Here is a 12,239-nt window from a genome sequence, read left to right as displayed (position 1 = left end):
ACGGTCTAGGTAGTTAGGAGAAATCTAGAAAGAGACAGATTATAAAAATACACAGATTTTTTTTTTAGCTTTTATATTATTATTAAAGAAATACAGACACTAGAAAATAGCTTATATCAAATGTGTTGGTTTATTTTCTTATTGGAAGATAGTTTATTGCTCCTTAGGTTCAAAAGGACTTTTTTCCTCTGTGAATCACAAGTCAGATTGCTGGCTTTACATAAATTCATCATCTATTTTTCTATGATGGGGGGAAGGAAGAAATAATTTGCTAAAAAAGGTAGCAAACACAGAAGACCCTCATGCTGCAGACTAATTGCAAACAAAAAAAAAAAAAGAATGTAGCAAAAGTATTATATTTAGTACGTTACTAGAATTTTAGCTCTAACATAAAACTGAACTTGGCTTAACATGCTTCTACTTTGTTTAACTGTAATTCAACAACCCTGGGAAATTTAATCTTAGTTACATGTGTAAGTTTTCAAAAATGCAATTCCCTGTTTCATCTACATGGTTTGAATGGAAATTGAGTGTAGAAAATACTACTTTTCAGAAGAGCAATTACTTTTTGGGACTCTCCTACTGAAGGAAATAGAGCAGTTGACATCATCTACTTGGACTTGTGCAAAGCTTTCGACACTGCCACACATGACATCCTTGTCTCTAAATTGGAGAGACATCAATTTGATACATGGACCACTGACTGGATAAAGAACTGGCTGGATGGCTGCACCCAAAGAGTTGTGGTCAACGGCTCAATGTCCGGCTGGAGACCAGTAACGAGTGGTGTCCCTCAGGGATTGGTGTTGGGACCAGTCTTGTTCAACATCTTTGTCGGTGACATGGACAGTGGGATTGAGTGTGCCTTCAGCAAGTTTGCCGATGACACCAAGCTGTGTGGTTCTGTTGATACACTGGAGGGAAGGAATGCCATTCAGAGGGACCTTGACACACTTGTGAGGTGGGCTGATGCCAGCCTCATGAAGTTTAACCATGCCAAGTGCAAGGTCTTACACCTGGGTAGGAACAAGAGAAGAGATTCAGAGCAGCCCTGTGGAGAAGGACTTGGGGGTGTTGGCCAATGAGAAAATGAACATGAACCGGCTTCACTGTGCTCCCAAAGCCCAGAAAGCCAACTGTATCCTGCGCTGCATCAAAAGGAGTGCGACCAGCAGGTCAAAGGAGGTGATCCTGACCCTCTACTCTGCTCTCGTCAGACCTCACCTGGAATATTGTGTGCAGTTCTGGTATCCTCAACATCAAAAGGACATGGAACTGTTGGAACAAGTCCAGAGGAGGGCCATGAGGATGATCAGGGGACTGGAGCACTTCCTACATGAAGATAGGCTGAGAAAGTTGGGTCTGTTCAGCCTGGAGAAGAGAAGGCTGCGTGGAGAGCTCATAGCAGCCTTCCAGTATCTGAAGGGGGCCTACAGGGATGCTGGCGAGGGACTGTAGTGATAGGATAAGGGATAATAGGTTAAAACTGACACAAATTGAACCAGGTTAAAACTTAAACAGGGGAAGTTTAGATTGGATATAAGGAGGAAGATCTTTACTGTGAGGGTGGTGAGGCACTGGAATGGGTTGCTCAGGGAGGTTGTGAATGCTCCATCCCTGGCAGTGTTCAAGGCTGGCTTGGACAGAGCCTTAAGTGATATGGTTTAGTGTGAGGTGTCCCTGCCCATGGCAGGGGGGTTGGAACTAGATTGATCTTAAGGTCCTTTCCAACCCCAACTATTCTATGATCCTATTAAATCAGTTAAGTGCAATTTGCTTTTTGATTAGTATTGCACAATACAAGACTGCAATAAGCATTATGTTATTTAATGTTGGGGTTTTTTTTATTATTTTCACCAGCAATTAACTTTTTCAGTCTCTGTTTATTATATACTATAGATTTTTATAGCAATATATTTCTGTGTATGGAACCTAAGTCAGCTGTTGTACTCTTTAATGGCATTGCAGTAATCTGGAACTTCTGTTAGTATTCTGTTGGGATCTGTGCATTTAATAGGGACAGGCTATGGTGATTTTATGAAAAAAAAATAAAATCCAGACACGTTAATATTCCTGAGCAGATGTCATTCGCTATAAAATATTTGATGTTATTTTTGTCTTATATTTTCCATGTTTCATTAATTCCCTGTGGTTCCTTTTGAAAAGTTTCAGCAGTGATTCTCTCCTATAAAATTCATTGATCAGATTCCCAAAATGTACGAGTGGGCAAACCTATGTTTATGAGCATGAACTCACTTGCACAGAAAATTGCACAAACATGAAGGCATGGCCATTTTTGCTAGTGCATATTCCTCTCACTACATACAACAGGTAGTTGATGACAGTAGAGCAATTGGATACAATTCAGATCAGCATGGGTAAATTAATGGAATATATTGGAGAACCTTTCTGAGTACCTGGTAAACTGTCTCAGTCCTGGATACTTTATGAACAATAATTCTGTACCACAGTCCACATGACAGTTTTATCTGTGTCTAAATTCTGGGAAAAGGGATGTGAATCAGTAAGATCTAGAGTTATCCAAGTCTTGGCATTTCCTAATCATGGGCAGTATTATAAGATTTGCAATCTGTAAAAATCAGCTCTCTTGAGCTGGAGCAACTTTACTGTAGGATTTCTGTCTCCTGAAACTTTGGGTAGGACAGCTTGGTTAGAGCATTCAAATTCTTGATCATGAAGACACCTTGACAGCTGTGGGAAGATCCTCTCTAGCTAGAACTTGGCTCAAGACATACTTCTGCTCTTTGATAATTTAGCTGAACACTAGTGAGTATAAGAACATTTAATATTGTTAACTTATTGTTTTAGTGCTTCTGAAATTATTAGGATTCCCATTTTCCAAAAGCTTCTAATTTTGGCTATTAATTTCTAATTCAATAGGTACTGTATATACATATATATATAGATTAAAGACGCTCTTTCTAATATGCACACATCCATTCTACCTTTGATAAACCTTAGAAAAAACATTCTCTGAATGAAGCTTTTTTCTATCATGCTACTTTTCCTTTACATAAAACAAATTTCAGCTAATACTTGGTTCCAGTTTTCTTTGATATGCTGTTTTTTACTTCAGAACAAATAGCAGCTATTGTTAAAAAAAATGGTGCAAAGGAAAAACAAAGAAAACTTTAAACAGTCCCTCTAAGCAAATGACATGAAAGACTTCTGCAAATAGCACATCTATCTACTAGTGATGAATCAAAACTTTATCAGCTTGAATCTTCTTTTGATTTGTTAACTACTATTGGGCTTCATTGTATGGCTTTTAACTGTTTGAAAAAAAATCTTTGCCGTGTACTAGTTTTGTGTGCAAGTTAATCATCATCTTCTGTTCAGATTTTTACCACACAGTGACATACTGATCCTCTCTGCTTCTATGTTTAAATTCCTTTGGCTTTAAGATGAGGAATGAAGAATTAAAGGAGTAAAAATGAATGTATAGATATACTTGGTCAGACTGTGCTTCTTACTAGAATGAGGACAATTTTTGTCTTTATGCAACTGGACTGCATCAAAGTGTTATAAAATGTGTTCAATTAAATGGCACCCTGCAGAATACATCTAAGGCTACCAACAATTTATTTCTTTGCCAAAGATACTGGGAAGATTATAACACTGCTAGGATGGGTTTTTAAAATTAATTATTTTTAAATTTGAAACAGCATGGATTTATTTAGATACTCTAATCAGACAGTGCTAGTTTGATATTACAGCAAGAATTTCTGGTTAGTATAACATTACAGCTGACACCCCTATCAGGTACACATGCAGAAATAAATCAGGAACTGCATCTAGACCAGTTGGACAGTAATGTCTGTAAACTGAAAGAGAGTAGGTTTAGATTAGATATGAAGTTCTCCATGGTGAGGGTGGTGACGGATTGGAACAGGTTGCCCAGGGAAGCTGTGGCTGCCCCATCCTTTGTAGTGCTCAAGGCCAGGCTGGATGGGGCTTGGAGCAACCTGGTCTAGTGGAAGGCACCCCTGCCTGTGACAGGGGGTTTGGAACTCAGTGGTCTTTAAAATCACTTCAATCCAAACCATTCCATGATTCTCTGACAGCAGCTTTTTCACTGATAAAATTTTACACACACATTTTTTTTTCTTTGCTTGAAAAGAAATAAAGAAAAAAGCCACATTTTTTTACCCATAAATTATGTTCCAATTCTGAAGTACCGATTGCTAGATTGTTACAGGCTGGTGGTACCAAGAACCAAAATAAGCTTAAGAATGCATTGCCTAGTAAGGATTTTTCCTGGTTTCCCAAACTGGGTATCTTTTTATTTAAAGCTCTACAGTTACAGTTTCAATGTATCTAAGGTGTGCCTTTTTTTTTTTTTGAGAATTTTTAATTTCATATGTATTTTTCTTTACACAGGGATGACACTTTACAGCCAACCATATGGAGGAGCCTTGCTGGATGAGGACAAAATGTGAGATAATTCTTAACATACCTAAGAGCTGCATGAACAATCGAAAATATTAATTCAATAAGCATGTATTTTGCATGCAATAGATATTGTGACTTGATTGACAGATGCGATTCAGTTCCACTGAGTGAAGCATTTTTTCTACTCTGGCGTTTATATGCCATGTCTAGTGTTTATATCAGATATTATTCCACTATTTTGTAGAGAAAAATACTGAATTTACACTGGCTGCATTTTACAGTGTTTGTGAACAGGTCATGACATTTTCAAACAGTTCAACTGCTTCAAAAGGTTGCCAAGTTTTTGAATTTTAATTGTCTGTAAAGGGGGGAAGTATTTGCCCAGGGAAACTGTGAATGCTCCAACCCTGGCAGTGTTCAAGGCCAGCTTGGATGGAGCCTTACATGACATGGTTTAGTGTGAGGTGTCCCTGCCCATGCCAGGGGGGTTGGAACTTGATGATCTGAAAGTCCTTTCCAGCTCTAACTATTCTGTGATTCTATGATTCTATTTGCCAAAGCTTCACTTTACTATTCAGACTTTAAACACATGCCATGTTCTGTAACTCTTAACACATCATCTTGCTCCTGTTCTCTAATTAGATGTTGACAGTGTACAGACATGGTGTTTGTAAACAGGATTAAGGTCCTAATGTCTGGTGTTGTTTCAATGAGAATCTGGGCTTGAAAATTGTGTTTGTTCATACACACACCCCCCTCACCTTCCCATTGTTTTTTTCATTTTGCCATTTTACTTTGTACCCTAGAATGGAGAACATTCGTCAGTGTGGAGTAGCACTCTGTATCATGCTGGGTTTCTCTATCCTTACTGCATCCATTGGAAGTGCCATAGTGAAAGATAGAGTGTCTGGCACAAAGCGCCTGCAGCACATCACCGGCCTGGGTTACAAAACTTACTGGATTGGTAACTTCTGCTGTGATATGGTATGTAACATGTAGGGTAGTACGTGTTCAGGTATGAATTTTTAACTAGTTTGTCATAAATGAGGAAAAGGAGATATGGTCACAAGATGCATGAATGAGATTTTAATTATGCAGATCACAGCTTTTGGCTGCCATGATAACAAGCATTGGAACACAATTACTACTTTAGTACTGCTAGATAAAATACTTGAAGGCAGGGATTGTGTTCTTTGTTTTCCAAAGTTGAATTTTTAGGTAAAGCATATGCTACCCTTAGGTATCTGCAGTATTTTACAAATAAAAGAAAGCTGGCTAAACAACCTAGACAGACAGAATCTTCAATACAGAAGTTCACAGGAGTTTCTGTGCCTTGATTTGCCACTGGCAAAATCTTTCAGATTACTGGAGAGACCTGAATATACTGCTTAGCTACTTTAAAGGCATAACAATGTTGTCTGTTGGTGGGTAATATAACAGGTGCTCTTAACTGGTAACTTTTATTTATGGCATGATAGACAATAGAAAATATTATTTATGGATTCACATACACAGAATAACCTAGATCAGAAATGGGTGAAGTCGCTGTCCTGAATATTTTTCTCACACCAAGTAAGTTCTAAAATTGTTGTCATTGCAAATAGGATTGCCTATATATGGTTAAGAAATCTGAAAATCTGCTTTTTTAAAAATGCCATAAAAGTTATTATTTTTCACTAATTTTTACCCTTTTAATGGAATGTAAAGACAGCAGTACTACTAAGACCTGATTTTGGCAGGTCAGATTCAGGCCAACATAGTTAAAAGAAACAGGAATTTTTGCTTACCTTCCTCGTGCCTGAGATGTCGCTTTCTCTTCAGGCCAATAACCAAAGTTGGTGAAATAGAATTAACTTTCTCAAGACTCACTGCTAGTCCCCAGTCACTAATTTTTAATCTATATAATGGAGCTCATTTGAGTTCCATTTGAGCATGGATTCCACAAATTATCTTCAAATATGTTTTTCAAAGGTGACTCTTTAAAAACTAAAATTAAAATTTTCTGCACTATGTATGTATAATCTCTGTGTATCTATATAAAAAAGGCATACATATACATCTCTTACCGAAAGGCTTTTTAACAATTCGTTTGTCATGAGGCTAGCTATAGTATTAGTTGAGTGTTTGGCAGGAGTTTGAGATTAGGTCATCTGCTTCTGGGAAAGGGGTAGAATTACTATTTTTAAAGAACTAGAGTGCCATTAGTTGATTATTCATGTCTCAAACTGTTTTGGATTGAGAGATTGGTTTCAGAGGCAGTAGTGAACAATTGGAGTTACCTGGATTATTCAAAAGTAAAAAGATTTCTGGCCCAGTGAAGGGACATAAACATTCTGCACATTGCTTAACACACATCGGTCATGGAAGTAAGGGCTTGAATCTAGCACAAGCAGTGCAAATATGAACTAGCCTTATCAAGAACGGAGATTTCTGGAATACTCTGTTCTCATTCAGACTGTTATAAATCTGAAACGTTAGAGCTCCACCCATTCATGCTTGAAATCAGGATGTTCACACTTGAGCAAGCTCAAAGTAGGAACACATTTCTCCAAATGTTATTTACTTGGCTGGTCGATCTTTGTACTCCTTTTTCTGCCATTTCAGATAAGAGGATTTGGTTTATAACAGTCCTTCATCACACAGTGTCTCCTTGTGCAACAAAGTCAACTCCTCATTATTTTCTGCCAATCTCTTCCTTTCAAAATGTTCTCTCAAATTCAGCACAGTACTGCATGATCAATCATGATCTAGGAAAGAACAGATGCTACTTTAAATGCTAATTGTGCTGCTGATCATTTAGGGACACTAACACATGAATATATGAACTGTCAAATTTGAAATTCCTCTACATATTTTAACTATTACAGGCTTTGTGCTGTATTATTGGTAGCATAATCTTTATTAAACTTGCAGAAGTATTTGATTTATGAAATGGCTGTCATGAGGATCAGGCTGTTCTTACTGTATTTATAGATGTGAATAGTATTCTTTGCTATAGTCCAACAAATGGAAGATGTATAAGTGCCAAGAAAATGTCTTGACAAACAGAGATGTTTTGTTCAAATTAAGCTTGTGTCACTTAAGGGGCAATATTAAGGTTATTTTGTCTGTGCAAGCCCAACTTTTATAACACAATACATTTTCAGGTAAGATTTCTAATAGAGTTTAATGTTTAAAATTATCCATTTATTTCTGGGAAAAAAAAATCCTGGTCTGATGAAACATACATGAACTCAGATGTTTTGTGACTTCTCTGCCATATTTTTTTAAACAGCTCCAAGATAACTGAAACCTACATTTACAGAGTGGTATGACATTTGTGTATGGTACCGAATAAGGTACACTGTGAGCAAGATGAGAATATTACATCTATCTACATGTCATTCCATTGCCTTTCTCTTGTGAAAAATTCTGTCTTCCGATTGGCAAAGTAATGACGCCTTCTGGTTTAATTGAACAGATTTGTATTGTACTTCAGTATGAAAGCCCAAATTAACAGTAAGAATGTTGTTGTTCTACACTAAGTATTTAGCTACACCTTGATTTTTTTGCCTCTATTGCAGTTGCATCTCAGAATCTTAGTTATATTATTATCAGTTTAAATATTGTACAAGCAGAAATGGAGGCAGCCACTGCTTTAATGAGCTCAGCTTCAGTGCACAAGGAGACAGACACTGAGAATTGAACTGAGCACAGATTTTCACATCTTGCCATTGCTGGTTGCATGCAGAACCCATCTCTTTTGAATACTTGGATATGAATCCCCTGTACAAATCACATCTGCCTCCCTGAAGTATTTGCTTATCATTATGTCATGAGACTAAACAGGGAAACTGTGTTCCCTTGTGTAATGATTGTAACTTTTCTAAATATTATGTCTATTCCCATTAAAAATTGTGTCATGGGTTCAGCAGTAGCAGTCATTTTTTCTCCTTCTTGGTAGCTGGTGCAGTGCTGTGTTTTGACTTTCGGGCTGGGAGCGGTTGCTGGTGGTGCGTACGTTTTGAGTTACTGCTTAAATGTTTGGTTTTGTCCAAGGCCTTTTCTAAGCTCATGCTCTGCCAGGGAGGAGGGGAGGCCGGGAGGAGTGAGAGATAGGGCGCCTGGCCTGGGCTAGTCGAGGAGGTATTCCATACCATAGCACGTCATGCTCGGGGAGGTAACTGGAAGTTGGCCGTAAGGGGAAGGGTTAGCTCTCTTCCGGGTTGGGCTCGTTTCGGCGGGTGGTATCGTATTCTCTCTCCTTGTTTATTTCCTCTAACATTGATTTATTAGTGGTAGCAGTAGTGATTTGTGTTATACCTTAATTGCTGGATTGGTTTTATCTCAGTCCATGGGAGTTGTATACCTCTGGTTCTCCTCCCCATCCCTCCGGGAGTGGGGAGGTGGGGGGGGAAAAAGGGGTGCATGATACTGCGGGAGACTGAGGTGGGGTTTTAAACCATGACAGTTCTTTTTGGTGCCCAACGTGGGGCACGAGGGCTTGAGATAACAACAAATCTGGCAGGATTTATAGTTATTTGTCACAATGCTGATTTATTGGCTCTCGCTGTTGTTTCTCTTGATCTCACAGTTTCAGGATTTTGCCAATTACTTTCAGTATATATTAGCTGTGTTCATGTTTATCAATCATGGGATTTGGGCTAAGTATCTTATCTCATTGTTCTTTATATTAATGACTTGTAATACAATAGAAGCATTCATCATGAAACTGATCTGGTTTATGTTCCCGGTATGGTCACTAACTTTATATTTTTGGAGGTATATAATAGAAGTGCTTAGCAATTTCACATCTTTTTTCTCCTTCTCGTGTAGTCAACCTGTGAAGGAGACATTCTTCTATCCTCCCAGTGCTCTCTCCAGATGGTCTACAGCATCATTTGAGAGTTTTGAAGTTTTTGAATGGCCTTTTAATACTGTTGAGACTTGTATGCTGATTGTGATGGGGATCACCATAGTAGCACGCATACAGAGTGTGTTTTGCCTGCAATTATTTCATCTGATTTCAAGAGTTAAGCAGAGTTAGGTCTGGTCCTTTATTGGGGTTAAACGACGACGTAGGAGGATCAAGAGATTTTCCCAGAGGCTGGACAGCCATGAGTGGCAGGGTGTGTGGGATAGTATGGGCAAGCATCTAGGCCAGTGGGCCCCTCCAGTACTTTGGAATTTCACTTCCAAACAAGTGAAGAATCCAGCAGAATTAGTAAAACACCTAAATGAGGTGTGCTGTCGTCCTGGCCATACCAGAGATGGACAAATTACAGCAACGTGCTGGGGCTTGGCCTATGCCTGTAGGGCCTTGTTCGACATTATCCAACACCTTCAAAAGGAAAAAAATGTCCCTGGATCTGAGGGCAACACAGAAGTCAGCACAGCTGTTCCAGCTCCGAGTACAGCAGCTACACCATCCCCAGCAACAAGTACAGTTGCTACCCAAACTTCAGCTGCGACAAACAGTGCAGCTACCCCAGCAACAAGTACAGCAGCTATTCAAACCTCGATTGCGGCAGACAGTGCAGCTACTCCAGCAACAAGTACAGTTGCTACTCAAACTACAGTGATAATCACTTCAGCTGAACTAGAGGACCAATTCGTACCAATATCGGTTGCTCCTGTACACAAGAGAAAAACCAAAAGAGAGGCAAGAAGGAGGAGGCAGGATGAAGAAACTACGTATTCACCACCTGGTCTAGTATCTGATCAGGGGTCATCATTACATGACGAAGAAGAAGAGGTGACTTCTCGATCTCGGACCTCAACTGAGCTGCGGAATATGCGAAAAATTTCACCCGTCAACCAGAGGATCACATCATCACCTGGCTGCTCCGATGTTGGGATAATGGGGCTGATGGTCATGAACTAGCAGGTACAGAAGCCAAGCAGCTGGGATCACTTGCTAGAGAAGGGGGAATTGACAAAGCAATTGAAAGAGAATAAAAGTCTCTCAGTCTTTGGAGGCGGCTTTTGGCAGCTGTGAAAGAAAGGTTCCCATACAAGGATGATGTTATGAGTCGTTTGGCCAAGTGGACTACTATAGACAAAGGTATCCGGTCCCTGAGGGAATCAGCTATCGTAGAGATGATCTATCACATCAAGCCGAATAATGGGGATGTACCCATAGACCCAGATGAAGTCGAATGCACACGACCCATGTGGCGAAAGCTTACACGAAACGCACCGTCGTCATATGCCCATCCATTGGCAACGGTAACCTGGAATGACATAGCACCACTAACAGTGGATGAAATGGATCATAAACTCTGAGAATTCGAAGACAATCTTACCCCTTCCATCATCTCAGCTGTGGAAAAACTGTCTCAGGATCTCAAACAGGATCTCAAACAGTTGAGGGATAATCTGTCTGATTTATCTAGCTCTTCACGTGTGCCAACACGTGTTTCAGCTATTAACAAAAGGCGTCCTATTGTTCGAGAGAGAAAATATATAAGATACACACCACGGGCCACCCTATGGTTTTACCTGTGGGATCACGGAGAAGACATGACAAAGTGGGATGGAAAACCTACTTCAGCCTTGGAGGAACGTGTGGGTGAATTGAAGAGAGGAGCAAGGGCCAAGACTGATGTCCCATGAGAGCTGCAGCTTCAGTCTCTGGTGAACAGGTTCCCAGATGGAGCGGAAGAGCGGATTTTACTCCAGCTCCTGTGATAAAGAAGAATAATCCCTTTCAACACGACTTAGGTGTCCAGGATTGTGACGACGATGACTATTAGAGGGGCCCTGCCTCCAGCCAGGTGGAGGTAGGGGACAATCGTATTTACTGGACTGTGTGGATCAAATGGCCTGGCACATCAGCACCACAGAAGTATAAGGCTCTAGTTGATACCGGTGCACAGTGTACCCTGATGCCATCGAACTATCAAGGGGTGGAACCCATCTATATTTCTGGAGTGACATGAGGGTCCCAAGAGTTGACTGTACTGGAGGCTGAAATTAGCCTGACTGGGAGGAAATGGCAGAAGCACCCCATTGTGACTTGTCCAGAGGCTCCATGCATCCTCGGCATAGACTACCTCAGGAGAGGGTACTTCAAAGACCCAAAAGGGTACTGATGGGCTTTTGGTATTGCTGCCTTGGAGACTGAGGAAATTGAGCAGCTGTCCACCTTGCCTGGTCTCTCAGAGGATCCTTCTGTTGTGGGGTTGCTGAAAGTCAAAGAACAACAAGTGCCAATTGCGACCACAACAGTGCACCGGAGGCAATATTGCACCAACCGAGACTCCCTGATTCCCATCCATAATCTGATCCGTAGACTGGAGAGGCAGGGAGTGATCAGCAGGACCCGCTCACCTTTTAATAGCCCCATATGGCCAGTGCGAAAGTCTAACGGAGAGTGGAGACTAACAGTAGACTATCGTGGCCTGGATGAAGTCACACTGCCATTGAGTGCTGCCGTGCCAGACATGTTAGAACTGCAGTATGAATTAGAATCAAAGGCAGCCAAGTGGTATGCCACGATTGATATGGTCCTTCATTAAAAGTATCTTTTAAAATTGTATCCTTACTATTCTCCTATGGCTGAAGCACCAATCAGTGAAACTGCTACTTCTGAATCCAAGACTATTCACACTATAATTTGATGTTTTGGAGCAATAGCCCTGTATGGACTCATTGTCTGGAAGAGTTAGCTTGTTAAATGGATGTATTGGAAAGGTCAATAGAAATGGAATTAAGAGGAATATTCTGTAGTCAGATTTTATTTTGTCAGGCTGTTTCATATGCATATGTGTAAGAGGCAGTTTCACAGCCAGTGTAGACTATGAAATCTCAGAGCTCTTCTGCCTAATTCTTCCTTATTTATAGTG

General features: G+C 40.1%; 1 protein-coding gene across 1 annotated transcript in view; it reads left to right on the top strand.

The window, feature by feature from the left end:
* The window catches only part of ABCA13 (ATP binding cassette subfamily A member 13), a 181,601-nt gene that overhangs the window by 121,192 nt on the left and 48,170 nt on the right, over positions 1-12,239 (top strand). The window contains exons 48-49 of the mRNA XM_034060311.1: positions 4,402-4,456; positions 5,220-5,397. Of these exons, the coding sequence (XP_033916202.1) occupies positions 4,402-4,456; positions 5,220-5,397 (233 nt within the window). The remainder of the gene's footprint in view (positions 1-4,401; positions 4,457-5,219; positions 5,398-12,239) is intronic.

The sequence above is a fragment of the Melopsittacus undulatus genome, chromosome 1, assembly GCF_012275295.1.
Source record: "Melopsittacus undulatus isolate bMelUnd1 chromosome 1, bMelUnd1.mat.Z, whole genome shotgun sequence".
In the NCBI taxonomy this organism is placed as follows: domain Eukaryota; kingdom Metazoa; phylum Chordata; class Aves; order Psittaciformes; family Psittaculidae; genus Melopsittacus; species Melopsittacus undulatus.
This window is presented reverse-complemented; position numbering and strand designations above follow the sequence as displayed.